The 18,446-nt window shown below is 46.3% G+C and overlaps 1 protein-coding gene across 1 annotated transcript; it reads right to left on the reverse strand.

The window, feature by feature from the left end:
• Nucleotides 1-661: 661 nt before the first annotated feature.
• LOC123138102 (protein FAM32A-like) lies at nt 662-4,119 on the reverse strand. Its single transcript, XM_044558006.1, has 3 exons — nt 3,853-4,119; nt 3,546-3,697; nt 662-1,093 (listed from the first exon to the last, which is right to left on the reverse strand). Exons 2-3 carry the CDS (start codon nt 3,691-3,693, stop codon nt 834-836), a joined length of 408 nt encoding a protein of 135 aa, XP_044413941.1. The 5' UTR covers nt 3,694-3,697; nt 3,853-4,119; the 3' UTR covers nt 662-833.
• Between the last annotated feature and the right edge of the window lie 14,327 nt (nt 4,120-18,446).

Here is an 18,446-nt window from a genome sequence, read left to right on the forward strand (position 1 = left end):
TGGCGTCTATCTTGGGGTTGCAGCGGACACATCGACCAGCGGGAACAGGCGGCGAGGGGGGCGACGGAGACACGGTGGCAAGAATTGGCCGGAGGGTGGCAACGGTGAAGTTTCAGCCAGTGCGATTGGGTTCGCGCGTTCGGCTAGGAAATTTCAGCGATTGAGTTTTTCTGGCAGACCTGCTGTAGCAGCTTTTTCTATTTTGCGACATCCGCTAGAGGTATTGCAACACTTGTAGCAAATTTTAGGGCTTCATGATATTTTTTTTCCAGTTTTGCTAAAAGTATTGCACATCTAAGTCCTATGGCATTAATTTTACACTAAGATCTGTGCAAGCATTTCTTTTGTCTTTTTCCTTTTCATTCTGGATTGATTAAGTCACTTAGATGTGCGGTAACTAACGTTTTTTCCTCTTCAAAGTGCCCCAAATGGCGGTTTTTGGGCACGGCAGCTATTTTACATGTTCTGTTGGGGATGATCTAACAAGAAGGGTTAAAAGAAGCATGAGACTTAAAATAATATCACTGGATTTTTTAAATACAAATTCAATGGTATAACACATGTCCCATATATTTCGCTGGTCAAACTTGAGCATGAGTTATAAACTGGTGCGGAGGAAGTATCAATCAATTTAAAAGAAAGTACTCAGAACACTTGGAAGTATATTAAACATGGTCTTTAAACAGAGATAAAGTGCAATCAGCTTATAAGTGCAGAGATACTCAGTTTATCTCTGAAGACAACACAATCATCCATTGTTTCAGAGCACACCCACGCGAAATTGACGAGCTACATGCATAGGTCCAGCACACTGGAGCACTTGCGGACCTTAATTAACCAGGGCCGACCTTCGGGATATCATAGTGCTCACTAAGATTTGCGAGGTACTGGTTGAAGTCCTGGATGCGGTCCCTGTGCGACTTGTCAGCCACCTTGGCCAACTTGTGTACGTCGATCTTCTGCTTCTGTTCAATGTAACGCCTCTCAGCTGGAGTGAGGTGATCATAATCGGCTTGCGCACTCCCTTCCTCTCCCAGCTTGTCAGCTTCACTGAACTCATTGTCAGGGTCACCTGGCAATTCAGAGCTTCCACCTGAAGAATAACCATTGAGTTAAGATATGTGGTTTATATTCAGCAGAAAGCACTTTCAGATTTATGGAGTTCTGTTACACACACAGAAGTAACACAGACATACACATAAAAGATGTGAATGTATACAATCAAGTTGTTGGACAGATGGACACAGCATACCGAGCTTGAATATATATACAATCATCGACGATATAAAGCAACTTCTCTAGGTTCAACCACTCAGCAAATCAGCAAAAGCACGATGCCATTGCAATGCAAAGTGATGTTTCTACTTGACACATTCTTCTATGTCGAATTTAAACTAATTGCCTAACTTGGGAGACTATTTTCACAAAGGCTGGTCAAGAAACCAACAGTTCGATAAAGATGATAGCATATTCTATCCCGTAAGTCTGACATAGTGTTGACATGGAAATCTGACTACCTTAAGGTGGCCTTTGTTTGGGCTGCAGCTACTGATTCCCAGATTCTAGGCCTTCCAAAACCAGAAGCCCAAACGAACACGTCAGATTCCTATATAGCTTCCCAGAATCAATTCTGAAAAATGAACTACGAGCGAAGAGAAGCTGGAAGCCGCGATTTCGGTGATTCTAGCGATTCTGGAGCTTCCGTAAAAGAAAACGTTTCGTTTTGGACCCTTGCCCCTTTTTTCAATCAAAACTACAACGAAATTACCACCGCAACCCTCACCCGAGTGTACCATCGATGCCCCAAGTCCCAACCCGTCATCTCTCTTCTCTTCCGAGATATTCCCCCAGCCGCCGCAAGGGAGGATGCCAGCCTCCCACAGGGCCTCGTCGGCCGTCTCCTCGTGGCAGCGTCCTTGTAGGCCGGGTCGACGGGACGCTGTGGCGTGCACAGGAGACGCCGCCGTCGTGCTTCAGTGGTTGTGTCCGCGGGCACCGTCGCCAGGCGTAGGGCCCATGTTCGAGGACGCCGTGGCCGGCGGGAAGAGGCCGCGCATGGAGCAGGTGCTGCTACCTCGTTGTCCATGCATGTGTGATGCATAGGGATTTCTTGATCCACACCTTCGTGGGAACACAGTTTGATCCCCACATGGATTAGATTGCTAGAGTATTCCTTTGTACTCAGGTTCAGAGAAGTTTCTCTCAAAAAATAAGGTTCAGAGAAGTTCAGGTTAAACCTTACTGTTGTTAGAAGTGAAAATCTTGTTTAGCCAAGTCTAGCACACATGCATGCCTATGTGAGCCGTGAGTTAGCACTAGACTAGTACGTATCGCGTTTCATAAGTTTAAGTTAAAATTGGCTAGATTGGCCAGTGCGTGTGTTTAGGTGAGTACTAGCTCAGCTAGGTTTCAAGGTAGTGTTGGAGTAAGCTCTGCAGGGATATTATTGACATTTTTTACAACCCCTGCTATCCCACAATAAGGTAAACAAACAGCTGATTCTGATTCTGAGGAATCCAAAGCCACAGCTGATTCTCAGGAATCCACACACGCAGTGATTCTCAGGAATCTCTAGCCCAAACAAAGGGGGCCTAAGTGTTCAAACGAATTCACTGTAGAATACTAAATCTAACAAGTACCATCATCAACAAAAGACACAAGACATGTTTCTTCCTAGTTCAGAATTAGCTTCAGTTCACATAGATATACAACCTCTAATCCCACTTACCAGCTATAACATTATTAGTCCCTCAAGTAACAGCACTACAATGTTTTTTTATTCCTACTGTATTACCAAATCAATGAAGAAATCATGGCAGCAAAACAGTGTTAACCAGCTACAAAGCACAAACTATTAAGTATGCAAAAATATACCCCAACTGGCGCCAAATATACATAGGGAAGCAAAGATGCATATTAAACAAGTATAAATGTTTGTGTTATGATCATCAATAATATATTCGATGGCGTGGACATATAGAACAAACAAAGAGCACTTACTCTGGTCATCTATAATCAGATGGGTCAAAATCATATCCTTGTTCAGATTGCAACAAAACTATCATAATACCAGCCCTACCACACACTAAGGCTCATCGGCACGTAGTTATTTTAGCAATATATCCCATGTCGCGGGCATGGATAACAAGCAAAACATCGTTTAGACAATGGTAATCAATCAACGACCTAAGCAGCAGATGTGTTAACAGTTTTGCTAAAGTACATATAGATGTGCTCTAAGTATTGCACATCTAAGTCCTATGTCACTGATTTTGCGCTAAGATTCGTGCAAGCATTTTCTTTTGTCTTTTTTCCTTTTCTTTCTAGCTTGATTGAGTCACTTAGATGTGCAATAACTAGAGAACATCTAGATGTGCCCTAGACAGACCCATGTGTTGAATCAATCGTTTAGACTTAGAGTGCAACAAATCGGTCATGATATCAACCCTAAAGGACACTATAATGTTCATTCAAAATAAAATTACGTTAGTAATCTGAACGGATATGTTTAGAAAGGATGGCTTCAGTGTAGAAACGAGCAGTACCTTCGCGGAGCTCGCCGTGCTCGCCTTGAGACGACTCCTCGCGGCGGTGCTTCTTCTTATTCTTCTTCTTGACTCCGCCCTCCTTGACATCCAGCGGTTTCCCCTTCAGCTTGAGCCTCCCCCCAACGACGTTCTGGTACTCCGACATCTCGCTGCAAACATCAAAGACCGAACAAATTCGAAGCGAAATTACACCCGACGTCCCGATGGTTTGGAGGGCAAAGATTCGTAAGCGATTACTCGCAGCAAACGACGCCGGATTAATCCAGATTGAAAGCGATGGCGACGCAGGGAAGCTAGGGCTTACACTGCCTGACAGGAGGAATCGCTTCGCGGGAGCCTCCGATCCGCGCCGATCCGGTGGAGGATGGCAGGCACGAGGAGGAGGACGAGGGGTTCGAGGCGCTTCGGTGGTTGGCTCGGCGGCTCCGGTGACGGTCGAGGGCTCGGCGGCGGCCGATTTGGGTTGGGGAAGGGGATTCTAATGGTGCGAGACCACCAGGGTCGGTGGGGCTGCTTTGGTCGCCATCCTTTTACCGTTGGGTCCTATGGTACTCGGAATCGGAGTTTTTTTAGGCCGGTTGTATTAACGGCCCGCATTATAGAAGCCCAATTAACCGCGTGACGAGGTGAGCCCACGAAAAGGATTCACTTTGTTTTGAGATAACTAGGACAAGGGAGCAACTAATTAACGAGCGCTCCTTCGGGAGCCTCGCAACGACCAGCGTCACTTGGCGAGCTCTCAGCCATTTGCCACGTGTCGCGCTCTGGACGCGTCCTTCGGATTTTGTTTTTTTTTGTTTTTCCGCACGCGTTTTTGGCTTTTTAAACGTTTTTTTTCTGGTTTTTTTGACTTTTGGTTTTCTATCGGTCTTCCCTAGCTTTTCGACCAAATTTTTTTTTGAAAACAATAACTTTTTTGCGCAAAAAACGCATTTTTTCGTGAGAGTCATGAGTGTGCTTTGGCGAGAGGCACGGCCGTGCCTCTTGGTAACGAAAAAAAACGTGTTTTTTTTTCTTTCGTGAAAGGCACGGTTTTGCTTCCGCGAGAGGCACGATTGTGCTTTCGCGAGAGGCACAGGCGTGCCTCTTTCGGAAAGGAAAAAAACACGTTTTCTGTTTTTTTTTCTTTAGTTAGAGGCACGATTTTGCTTCCGCGAGAGGCACGGTTGTGTTTTCGCGAGAGGCACGGACGTGCCTCTTTTGAAAAAGGAAAAAAACGTGTTTTCTGTTTTTTTTTCGTTAGAGGCACGGTTTTGCTTCCGCGAGAGGCACGGTTGTGCTTTCGCGAGGCACGGGCGTGCCTCTTTCGGAAAAGAAAAAACACGTTTTTTTTTCTTTCGTTAGAGGCACGGTTTTGCTTCCGCGAGAGGCACGGGCGTGCCTCTTTCGGAAAGGGAAAAAAACGCGTTTTCTGTTTTTTTATTTCGTAAGAGGCACGATTTTGCTTCCGCGAGAGGCACGGTTGTGATTTCGTCAGAGGCACGGGCGTGCCTCTTTCGGAAAGGGAAAAAACCCGTGTTTCTGGTTCGTTTTTTTCGTCGATTTTCGTGAAAAAAAAGTTCGTCAAAACCTATCAACATGGGATTTAGTTTTGAAGATCTCGACGCGAGGAATCCAACGGCGAAAGCGGTTCGAGATTTGGACGCACGGTTTAAGAGATAAAATGTTTTGAATAAACCGATCTACAAAAAAGGAAAAACTCCTAGGTTGCGCCAAGTGACGCACATGCAGCGCGCCACTTGTCGCAACCTGAAAAAGTTGGAGAGATCTCTGCAAGGAGTACTCCTCAACTAGTAATTTTGCTAGGACAATGCCCGTGCGTTATTACGGGTAAACATAATTTTACGACATAACTTATTGTGTGAATGTTTTTTTTTTGTTAAGAGGTTGGCAACTGTGAAACAAAATTCTCTTTTATGCTCCATCATCATCCATGAGCTTTGTTCTAGTTCAGACGACTCCCTGAAAAAGTCCATGTTGCATTAACGGCCCGCATTATCGAAGCCCAATTAACTGCGTGACGAGGTGAGCCCACGAAAAGGATTCACTTTGTTTTTGAGATAATTGTACCGTAAGTCACGTTGGTCACCCTCTCGAAAAAAAAATCACGTTGGTCAATCTTTTTCTAAAATAGTCAATTTTTAGAAAACAAGAGGGTTCCAGGTGTAAATAGAAGTATAATGAACCAGTCACATACGGGTTCCATATGTTGATGTGTCCTGCTGTTTAGGCTGTTTTTTGTAAAAAGAACCCTGACTAAAATTTCGGAGTTGTCCAAAACTGTTCACTTCTTCCTATTCTCTGCCCTTTCCCAACCCAAAACAAAATAAAACAAGAGGAAGTAATGCAATCTCTCTCAATAAAAAGAGGAAGTAATGAAGATGTTAAAGAGAAGGAGAAATAGAGGAAAGCATGCATATAAAAAAAAGAACATCTAATGTTATTATCAACACTATAAGATCACAAAAACATTTAAGAAATTAGGCAATATTAACTAATGTACGTCTAGAAAAGTTAGACTAACAGTCAATGGTTAGACTACTAAGAAGTCTCCAAATTTTAGGAACAATAGACTATATAAACATATTGCACAATTTCATGAGTTTAAAGTATAATTCAATACATAAACCGAGAAATAAAATGGGACACATTCACCATGACTAGTACCTCATTCCTATTTTTCCAGTAAAATGAGCTATTATTTACAACATGACTTCTCTTTTTGTTTCCTCATGTGTAAGTCAAATTTGGGTTTGAACATTTTGTCCTGTGTAGATATGCCTTGTGTCAATGATGTAAAAAAAATCTCAGTTTTTTTACCTAGTTGCGCATTAGTAGTAGCACCTAAGATATCAATGACACTAGATACTTCCTTAAAACCACAACATCTCCTCTCTACCACCCTAGGCCGGACACTTAAGAAATATTGTATAGTTTATTTTTGTGGTTTTACATTTCATTTTTCTATTTTCTATTTTTTCATTATCCATCCTTTTATTTTCTTATTTATTTATACATCAAATGTTTTTTTAGTACATGAACATATTTTTTGAATACATGAATATGTTGCCTGGATGCCACAATGTTCACAACGGCACGAGTAATTTATATGGTATGTATGGTTATTTTCTATGCAGAACCACATTTACCCCATATAAATTATAAAAATATTCAAAACATTTTCCTTTTTGCAGGCGGAAGAAAAATTTAAGGCCTAAAAAGGAACATATTGTTGGTCTCTATCCTGGCATAACCAAACAAAGCCCACTAATTAAGTCAAGTCTTGTCTTCGTGATAAATAAGAGAAACTGAGGAAACTAGATAACCAACAACAACTGCCTAAAAAAAAGATAACCAACAACATTAAACTTGTATTACTATTATCCTTCACTTCTGTAAATCCTATCGCATTGGGGGTTTGATTCCTATGGCTCCCTAATTCAGCTAGACACATACATTAATGATAAAACTGTGATTTTCTTTTCTTATTTTTTTACAAAAGGCCTCAGATATATTGATTATTTCGACACCCTTGAAAAGTAAAGAAAATGCATCAAGATTCTTGAAGGCCAGTCGCCCTCTTCCTTCTGAACGGGTCGATGGCATGCCGCCACCACTGCCTCTCCATCTTATGAGCCACCAATCATTGTTGATCGTGGACGGGAAGTCATCAAGGCCACGGTCTTGCCAGACCAGCGCTTTGGAGAAAAAACTGTGAAAGCTTCGCCGCCAGAAGATCCACAGGTACAATGTCCCAACGATCTCACATGCCTCACGGTGGCACCAGATTTCGTACCAACTTCAAGGGAAGTCGTCGCTGCCACCATACTAACTACCCTGCATACTCTAACCTCACCAACCCGAAATACTGGCAGAATTCTACCGCAACGAGCCATCGATGCTGCCGTAGCGTTAACAACGTTGAGATGGAGAGCTTCGACAAAAAATATTCGTCAGATCGGCGTCACCAAAGAGCACCTCCACACAATCGAATTAAAAGTCCCAAAGCGGGTAAAAACTAGAGCTACATCCGGCAAATCAGGACCTCTACACACTCCCAGACCAGCAAAGCCGGCGGAGGAGGGGTGTTGGCGTGGTGCATCCTGAAAATCTTCTCTCCAGGGTTTGGAGAGGAGACCTTTTACTTGATGTACTCCCAAGAATGTTGTATGGGACCATGGTTCGCCCGAACCTACGCTCCACGCCATTGATCTTTGGACAACACTTTTCAAAATATGTGCATGGCGGGAGTAGTTTACGTGAGATGGCGAACAATTATACATGGCGCCAATAGTTTAGTGAAGGTTAGAAGCCCTACATTGCTAAAATAAGCCTACTTAATGCTTACATCATAGATAGTAAAAAAATATTGTTGCATGTATACAAACACTGTTCATCATTGTTTATTGCCTCATTTTGTGCGTCAGCTCTCTCCCCAAGACTTGCATTGAGTAGGCTAAAAAAATCGCGCTAAGTGATTCACAACAAGGGCATCTTATTTTGATCTTGATCTGGACATTTTTAAAACACATCTGCTTGTCACAAGTTTTGAAGATAATTGCTTGTAGTCATTGGTATATCTAGAACTCCTATCTCTTAAATATTGTGCTATATGGTACGTCACGTTTAACCTTTTTCTCTTCTCTTTTTTTTGCCTTTTTCCTATATAGGTTGATGTCCTACTAATCATGCGTCCAAAACAAAACAAGAAAAATGTTAGAAAATTATTGCTTGCGACATGACATCAGTACAGTTGCTCACAAGCATCAATGAATATTTTGTATAATTTGTACACAAGTTTTAGAGTCTGCGCAACAAGTTTGAGAAGGTTCTTTTGTCCTGATATTTTTACAATAGTCACAATGAATTCTTCCCTTTTTTATATATCCAGATCATATGCTCATAGAGATGTGTGCAAAAGAGCTACAGTACCTAGAGACATGTGCCAGCCCAGGAAAAAAATCTACTTCCCACGCAGGCCTAGGGGGTCCTTATAAGCACCAGGGTTAACCCCGGGCTTTGACCAGTTAGGGCTTAACATGAAATTCTGAATTCAAAACAGGACACAGATCCACACATGGGGAATGGTACATCCTACGTTCAGGTGAACCATGGTCCTAAAAATCACCTCTCGATGTACTCCTTTGTTTTGGCCGTGTGTATATAAGAATTGGGGTTACTTTTATACGGTTGTAGTATCAATTTGATGCGATTATAAATTTCAATGAATTATTTTACCATCGAACGACGAGATTTACCCGAAAGATAAACCTGTCGGCACTGCACTGCACTCGAGTGGACGACAAGCTTGGCCAGTAAGATGACGATATTTATACATGCTAGCTGGATCGAGACTGCAAGTTGACGAATACCTGTTGCATCAAGCTGAATTGACCTCATCTGTCCGTTTCCTTACTTATGTATCAAACTATCAATGCTACGATGTTGAAAGCTTTGAGGTTGCCTTGGATTGACGTAAAACTAGGATCTTTCTTCTTGGCACCTTGATCCCAGTAGTCAACATTTTTGTACATAATGCGATGTAACAGCTGCCAACTGCCATAGGCATGAAGGAAGTTTCTTTATCTCACCCCCATTCTAAGCTAGTCTCTGGTTAGTATTCAGGCATACCTACTGTTAGGGATATAACTATTTGTGTAAGCCGCTCAGAAGGGGCCGAGTTACGCAAAGAAGACTCAAGCCCAAGACCAAGCATGAAGACGGCGATTCAATAGGGGGCTTAAGCCCACAGGCGACTTAAGGCCCGTTGTAGTAAACCGCCATAATGGCATGACTTGTATCATAAGGTAGTTTTAACTAGTCACCGAGCCGGACACTGTTATAAGCCGGCCGGGACTCTGTAGGCCACAGGGCATCAACCCGTGTATATAAGGGGACGACCTGCTGGTGGCTTAAGGCAAGAAACAACTCATCGAGAACTGGGCATAGCGTATCTCGCTCCCTGGTCATCGAAACATCAATACCAACCCAACTAGACGTAGGCCTTACCTTCACCGTAAGGGGCCGAACTAGTATAAAACCTCTCGTGTCCTTTGTCTCGATTAACCCCTTCAAGCTTCCTAGTTGCGATGGCTCCACAACTAAGTCCTTTCACGAGGACATCTGACGTGACAATTCCACGACAGTTGGCGCCCACCGTGGGGCCAGCGCATGATGGATTTGAGTTCTTGAAGGGCAACTTCGAAGGGCTCAAGGGATACGTAGTGGGCCGGATGACCAAGAGTCGTCGCGGCAAGATCTACATCGATGACGAAGGCTGGGGCCCCGACGCCGGCTCAATTGAGTACGGGTATCGGGTCCCTTTTGGAGGGATCCACGTCTTCATCGGCAGGATTGGTGAGCCGGGGCCTGAGCTGGACAACTGCACCGACCTCGTCGAGACGGCTCAGCGTGCGAAACCCGCCCGAGCTCAACCCGGCATGAAGCGTGTCTTTGTGGGTTGCGTCCACGGAGAAGAGCTTTCTGAAGAATCTGAAGATGGTGGTGAGGCGGCCGTCCACTCTGACGGTGATTCGTCCGCCGGTTCAACAGATTCTCTGTATCAAGTTCAAGATGGTGTGCTCAGGGGCTGTTCCGATGGCTTCAGTATTCCGGACCCCTGTGAGTCGCCGAATTGGGCAGGAGTCTTCATGGCTGGGACTCAACCCGGTCAAAACTCTACAGCCGCTACTGCAATTACGTCCGGGATAGGAGCGGCCGGGGCAGGAGGCCATGTGCGCCCGCCGGCTCAAGTGCTGATAGGCCTCATGGACAAGCTTACAACCCTGTTAACCGCCACGGTTATCCCTGCGAACAAAGACGAGCATGACGCGGAGGTGGCACGGGTACGTGAGGAGATAGCTCAGGCCAAGGAGGCCTTGGCAGCTGAGGATACTAGACTAGCTACGGAGCGGGCGGCTCTCGACGCCCGGGCACAGCGGTTGCAGTCAGAGGCTTACCAGCTCACGATGAGCTTAAACGCGTCCAATGAGGTAATGAGGAGGAGACACCAGAAGACCCAATCCCGGTTACCTCCGAATTACGACCCTCGGGTTCTTTTCGCTACACCCGGAGCCGGCCCAAGTAACCCGCCAGATGCCAATCAGTTTATGACATCCGGAGCAGGAGGACCGGCTCAGCATCGAGAGATGCCACCTCCTCATGTGAGCATGGCACCACCGCGTTATGTGCCGATACCGGAGGGTCACTTTTCCAACCCCATGGAGAATTTAATCGCAGCGTCAGCGCGTCTGGCGGCTCTTCCAGTGGACGGTGATGATCCAACAGCGGTGGAGACCCGGAGGATCAGGGAACTTGTTCAGACGGCCCTGGCTCAGCAAGAGACCTATTCTTATAGTCGGGATAGGATTCATTCAACTCCTCCGCCTTGGTTAGCACCGCCTCGTCAGAACCGGAGCCCGAGTTACAGCAGGCACATGGAATCTGAAGCTTTGTCAAGCAACGCCCAACGCCGTGACCAACATGGTGGCTATAACCCGGTGCAAGACCGAGTACGTCAGGAGAACGAGCGGGCGGCTCAGCTGGCGGCTCAACAGGCGGCACGTCAGGATATTCCAGAGTATCCAACGACTTCTACTGAGATGGGAGTAGCCACCAGAACTGGTGGTGTTCCTTGTTTGATACCGGCTTTGCGCAACGTGCGCCTGCCCAAGGACTTCAAGGGACCTCGAAAGGTGCCGAATTACACGGCCGACTTACAGCCTGGAGCATGGATTGAGAGTTATGAGATGGCCATGGAGCTGTTGGAAGTCAGTGACGCGGCAATGGCTAAATACTTCACCATGATGTTAGATGGAACGGCCCGGTCTTGGTTAAAGAGTTTACCACCCAATTCCATTGGTTCGTGGGAGGAGTTAAAAGCCCGTTTCATCCAGAACTTCAAGGACACCTGTAAGCAATCTATGTCAATCGTGGACTTGACGAATTGTAAGCAGGGGGAGGGCGAATCCACCACCCATTGGGTACGCCGGGTCAAGGAGATAATTCATTCATCTGATAAGATGGATGCCGGCTCTGCAGTCCTCATGTTGGAGAAAAATTGCAGCTTTGAGCCGCTGAGGCAGAAACTGGGGCGCCTTAAGCGTGACTGCAGGGATATGGGCACGCTAATGGCGGCTTTAGTCAAATATGCCGATTCTGATAGTACCAAGGATCCCGCGTCTGATGATGAGAAGACAGGGAAGGGAAAAAGGAACGGCAATGGAAAGGGTCAACAGCACAACCCGGTGAATCAAAGCGGCAATAAGCGTAAGGCGGACGGCAACCCGGAGCTTGTAGCCAACGCTAATACACAGGGTAACAATCAGAGACGTAAGGGTAAGTGGCCTCGATCCGGCGGGTCAGGCCCATCTCTTGAGCAGCTACTCAATGAGCCCTGCCCGAAACACGGCACCCGGGAGCACCCCGCTACACACCTGTGGAAAGATTGCGCGATCATGAAGGCGTTTAAAAATTCCAATACCTTTGATGGTAGTCATGGATCTGGCGGCGGTTCAGGGGCTGGCGGCTTTCATGGCCCGGGCGGCGGTTCAAATTCCGGTTTTCAGGGACAGCCGGGTGGAAATAATCAGCAGCAATCTGGTCAGGGAGGACAACAGCAGCAGCAGTCGGGTTATCAGAGCCATCCGAAACAGTTGAGTGGTGGGCAGTACCATGTGTTTACCACTAGCTTATGCAAACGTGACCAGAAGGTTCTTAAGAGGGCCGTAAATTCGGTTGAGCCGGCAATTCCTCGTTATTTGAGATGGTCAGAGCAACCCATCATATGGAGCAGAGAGGATCACCCTCCACGAGTCGATAATCCGGGTCAGTTAGCCTTGGTGGTAGCACCCCAGGTTGGTGGATATAAATTCACTAAGGTACTCATGGACGGAGGTAGCAGCATCAATATCCTCTATTATGATACTTTCCAGCGCATGGGGTTGACTGAGAAGAATCTGAGAACATCCAACACTGTTTTCCATGGGGTGGTTCCAGGCAAGTCGGCTTACCCAGTTGGCAAGATTGAATTGGAGGTGGCCTTTGGAGATGAGTATGATTCCAGGGCTGAGAAATTGACGTTTGAAGTGGTCAAAATCAGGAGTCCATATCACGCTTTGTTTGGGCGACCGGCTTATGCTAAGTTCATGGCACGGCCGTTACGTTTACTTACAGCTCAAGATGCCGGGTTACAAGGGCACCATCACAGTGCATGGAGTCAAAAGGTGGCCTTGGAATGTGAAGAAGGCGACGCGGCTTACGCTGAGACTGCCTGTGCCGCGGAGGAGCTTAAATTTTATCAAGACAATGTTGACCCGGCGGATATGACCTCCCTCAAAAAACCAACTACTGAGCATGACCCGGCGTTGAAGTTTAAATCGGCCGCTGAGACAAAGCTTGTTGACTTTACCCCAGGAGACGCCTCTAAGCAGTTCAGTATCAGTGCCAATTTGGATCCTAAATAGGAAAGCGCGCTCATCGAGTTCATCCGTGAGAACCGGGACATCTTTGCATGGAAACCTTCTGACATGCCGGGTGTACCGAGGGAACTCGCTGAGCACACTCTCAATATTGATCCAAAGTATAAGCCGGTCAGGCAGTTTCTCCGACGGTTCAACGAAGAGAGACGGAAAGCTATTGGGGAAGAGGTCGCCCGGCTCTTAGCGGCCGGGTTTATTGTTGAAGTTTTTCACCCGGAGTGGTTGGCTAACCCGGTGTTAGTGCTCAAGAAGAACGGCACTTGGCGGATGTGTGTGGATTACACGGACTTAAACAAGGCTTGTCCGGCTGATCCCTTTGCTCTCCCCCGTATTGATCAAATCATTGATGCTACGGCGGGTTGTGAACGTTTGAGCTTCTTGGATGCTTACTCTGGTTATCATCAGATCAAGATGGCAGTTAAGGACCAGGAGAAGACAGCTTTCATCACTCCGTTTGGGGCCTTCTGTTATGTATCTATGCCGTTTGGACTCAAGAGTGCCCAGGCGACTTATCAGCGATGTGTACAGAACTGTTTGCACGATCAAATTGGGCGTAATGTTCATGCTTATGTGGATGACATCGTGGTGAAATCCAGAGAAAAGGAAACCTTGATATCTGACTTAAGAGAGACCTTTGACAATCTCCGGGTTTACAAGATGATGCTTAACCCGGCCAAGTGTGTGTTTGGTGTACCTGCGGGCAAGCTCTTGGGTTTTCTGGTATCAAACAGAGGCATTGAAGTTAATCCGGAGAAAATCACGGCGATTACCTCTCTGGCTAAGCCGGCGTGTATCAATGATGTTCAGCGCCTGGCGGGTCGTGTTGCCGCTTTAAGCCGGTTCATAAGCCGGTTAGGGGAGAAGGCCTTACCGCTATACCAGATGATGAAGAAAACAGACACCTTCGTCTGGAGTGACGCTGCTAACACTGCCTTTGAAGATTTGAAGAGACAGTTGTCTGAGCCACCGGTTCTTGCGGCTCCCATTGACAGAGAGCCGTTGGTGTTGTACGTGGCTGCTAATTCACGAGCGGTCAGTGTTGCCATCGTGGTGGAGCGTAAGGAAGCTGGCAAGGAGCATCCGGTTCAACGACCAGTTTATTATATCAGTGAGGTGCTCATTGAGTCTAAGCAAAGGTATCCACATTGGCAGAAACTTGTTTATGGTGTGTTCATGGCAAACCGGAAGCTGAAGCAGTACTTCGAAAGTCATCCTATAACGGTGGTAAGTTCAGCCCCTCTGGGAGACATCATTCAAAACAGGGAGGCCACAGGGCGGATCGCTAAGTGGGCTATTGAGCTTGGGCCCTATGGTTTGAAGTATATGCCCCGTACTGCTATCAAATCTCAAGCCTTGGTCGATTTTATCAATGATTGGATAGAGTTGCAGGCACCTGAGGAGAAGCCGAATAATACGTATTGGACTATTCACTTTGATGGGTCCAGGCAGTTAGAAGGCTCAGGGGCTGGCGTTGTTTTAACTTCCCCTCGAGGTGACAAATTTCGCTATGTGCTCCGGCTCATGTTTCCTTGTACTAACAATGCAGCTGAATACGAGGCCTTGCTCCATGGTCTCCGGATGGCCAAGGAGATGAATTTGAGCCGGGTAAGGTGTTTGGGTGACTCAGATCTCGTGGCTCAACAGGTCTCAGGCAAGTGGGATTCTAAAGATCCCCTTATGGCGGCTTACCGTCGGGAAGTAGATGCTGTGGCTGGACATTTCAAGGGTTATCAAGTGGAGCACATTGATCGAAGGAAGAATGAGGCGGCTGATGCTTTAAGCCGGCTGGGATCTCAATGTAAGCCGGTGCCACCTAACACCTTTCTTGATGTTTTGCATAACCCTTCTGTCAAGGTGCCTACCGAGGAAGAACTAGCGGTGCCAGACCCGGAGGCACAGCTGGTGGCGGCTCTTCATGTCATCCCGGATTGGACCGTGCCATATTTGGGCTATATGACCCGGGGAGAGTTACCGGAGGATGAAACTTTGGCAAGATAAATTGTCAAACGATCCAAATCCATGACGATTGTTAATGGTGAGTTGCATCATTGCAGTGTGACAGGGGCATTTCAACGCTGTGTGCCACCTGGAGAGGGACAAGAGATACTTCGTGAGATTCATGAAGGAGATTGTGGTCATCATGCCGGCTCAAAATCTCTTGTGGCCAAGGCTTTCCGTCATGGTTTCTACTGGCTCACAGCTCATGCTGATGCGGAGGAACTGGTCAGTAAATGTGACGGTTGTTAGAAGTTCTCACGACGTACTCATGTGCCGGCTCAGGAATTGAGGATGATCCCGATTACCTGGCCATTCGCCATCTGGGGGCTTGACATGGTTGGACCTTTCAAAAGGTCTAAGGATAAAAACACACATCTCCTGGTGGCAGTGGATAAGTTTACAAAGTGGGTTGAGGCGGAGCCAGTCAGTAAGTGTGATGCGGCCACAGCGGTTCAGTTCATGAAAAAGGTGATCTTTCGCTTTGGTTTCTCACACAGCATTATAACTGATAATGGTACTAACCTTTCCAAGGGAGCCATGGAAGAGTTCTGTCAGCGAAAACATATCCGGCTTGATGTTTCGGCCGTTGCTCATCCTCAATCCAATGGTCAAGCAGAAAGAGCTAATCAAGAGATACTAAAGGGTATTAAACCCCGGCTCTTAGTCCCCTTAAAACGGACACCGGGTTGCTGGGTGGAGGAGTTACCCTCTGTACTATGAAGCATCAATACTACGCCTAACAGATCTATGGGTTATACACCTTTTTTCATGGTCTATGGAGCAGAGGCAGTTCTACCAAGTGACATCCGACACGACTCACCCCATGTGGCGGCTTATGTTGAGGCAGACAACGAAAAGGCTCGTAGGAGGCACTAGACTTGTTGGATGAGGAGCGAGACTTGGCAATGGCCCGCTCGGCGATTTACCAGCAAGACCTGTGCCGTTATCACAGCCGCCAGGTCAAGAGCAGAACCTTTCAGGAAGGTGATTTGGTGCTCCGGCTCATCCAGGATCAATCTGACATGCACAAGCTATCTCCGCCTTGGGAAGGACCCTTTGTGGTCAGCAAGAATTTGAACAACGGGTCATATTACCTCATTGATATTCGAGAACACAAGGACTCACGTAAGTCGGAGGAGGAGACCCACCGGCCATGGAATATAGCTCATCTTCGGCCTTATTATACTTGAGCCACTGGCTCTTAGGATGTATATACTTTTGACGATGTACATATTAGATAAAGCAATAAAGCAGGACCTATGTCCTTTTTTCCATAAAGAATGTTTTTATGTCTTCTTTATCAGGTAGTGGACACTACCAACAGGGAGTGTATCATATCTGAATCCGGCTTTCCCTTTGGTCCGGCTTATGATCGTATCTGAATCTAGCCATGATCACTTGGGGGCTTCCTGTTCAAACATAGGTCGTATTCGAACCAAAGAGAACATAGCTGTCGATACCCGCTTGATCAGCATACTGCCAAACCCACTTGGGGGCTTCTTGATCATATTTGAACCACAGCTTAACTCCTTTGGGTCTGACGTGGATCGTATACGAATCAGCATCATTAAACAAATCTCATGGTCACTTGGGGGCTTCCTATTCAAACATAGGTCGTATTTGAACCAAAGAGAACATAGCTGTCGATACCCATTTGATCGGCATCACCAAGCCATTGGGGGCTATATGATCGTATCCGAATCTTAGCTTAACCCCTTTGGAACGGTTTACTGATCGTATTCGAATCAGAAGCCTGTAAGTTATTTTGACTATCCTGAGGCCTTGGGAAAACATTATGAGATGTTTTTTGTCTTTTTGGTTTAATATTGGTCACACCAGGTTGTTAAGTACCAGGTGAGCATCAAGTCAGCAGGAAAGATTATCAAAGGATCGCAGGTATGCTATTATGCTTATGCTTAACAAAGTCTAGTCATAAAACCAGCCGGTGTAGGGTGCCTTTGGTTCGTATTCCGGGTTACAAATACTTTATGTGACCCCCGGTGTGATAAACCGCCAAAGGAGCTTTTGTTTGTTCATGTGCAGGATAAGACAAGCAAATTTAACATCAGGGAGACAAACGATCAACATAAGCTGGAAATATATAACAATGGCGGCTTATGAAAGTATTAAGCACCATAAACATGCGCGAAGGCATGACAAAAGTTGAGAGGTTTTTCCTATCCTATTACAAGACTCCCTGAGTCTGAATAAGTGAAGCATTGTTTTTTGCAAAACACCTGGCGATTCACTCCTTCGGCGGGCTTGAAGTCTCCGGGTTATCCTTCTCCGCTTCTCCGTCAGCTGTTTTTTCCTGGAAAGTTGACGAGGCCCAGTCAATGTCGCTCAAAGCTTCAAACTCAGCTTCATCATCTATTAAACCGGTTGGGTCCACTTCAGGGGCAAAAGTATGCTTACGAATTGGAGGGATCAGGCTGATTTGATCATATGGAGTGTTTGAAATTCTCCGGTTTTCACTGTCATAAGCCGACGCATACTTGCTAAGGTCAGTGTCGTTTCCAACAAGGGTTGTCACGGGACGTATGGCCTTGATGCAGGCGGTGAAATCATGGTCGTCAAATACAGTGCCGTCTTCCTTCAGACTTGGGTATCCAAGGGCAAGGTTGGCCGGGTCTAGTTCTGGGAGCCATGCTTTAGCCCGGCTCAATGCGGCTACGGCCCCGGCTCTTGAGGACGCCCGCCTTAAGTCTTGGATCCGCTGAGGCAGGAAAGCGAGGCTCTTCAACACGTCTTGCAGAAGGCGGGGAGGAGGGCTTGATAAGGCTACAACGGACAAAGCACGTTGTGACCCGGAGTACAGCTGTTCCACTAAGGTATAAACTGCTTTAAGCTTGAGCAGCATGTTTTGTTTAAGGTTGGTACTCCTGGGGCCTGTATGTACACAAATATAACAGTCAGCCAGAAGTAATTATTACAATAGTCATTGAAAGGTTACAATGTTTGAGGTTTTGCACAGTAACTTACCGAAGATGGCTGAGACCATTTGAGATATCTGCCGTTTTAAGTCGGACAGCTCGGTTGTTGCCTCTGCAAGAGATGCTTCTGCTGTCTCGGCCCGAGTCACCAGTGAAGCCTTCTCATTAGCCCAAGCTTTCTTCTCCGACTCAAAATTCTTCTTCAGCTTCTCATTTTCAGAGACACTGAATTCAAATTTGGAGTTAGCCTTCTGAGTCTCAAGTTCTTGAGTTTCCAGACGACTCTTCAGGACAGCAAGCTCCGATTCAAACTGACTTATGGTGGCCTGCATTGACACCAGGTTATGGTAAGGATTATAGTAAGGTAACATTCAAGTCCCAAGCACTTTACAAGTAAAGATACTTGGCACTTGGGGGCTAATCTATGCTGAGGAATTTTAAACTTATCATACCGGGTCACACATATTAAGTCTCAAGCACGTTACAAG

The sequence above is a fragment of the Triticum aestivum genome, chromosome 6B, assembly GCF_018294505.1.
Source record: "Triticum aestivum cultivar Chinese Spring chromosome 6B, IWGSC CS RefSeq v2.1, whole genome shotgun sequence".
Classification (NCBI taxonomy): Eukaryota; Viridiplantae; Streptophyta; class Magnoliopsida; order Poales; family Poaceae; genus Triticum; species Triticum aestivum.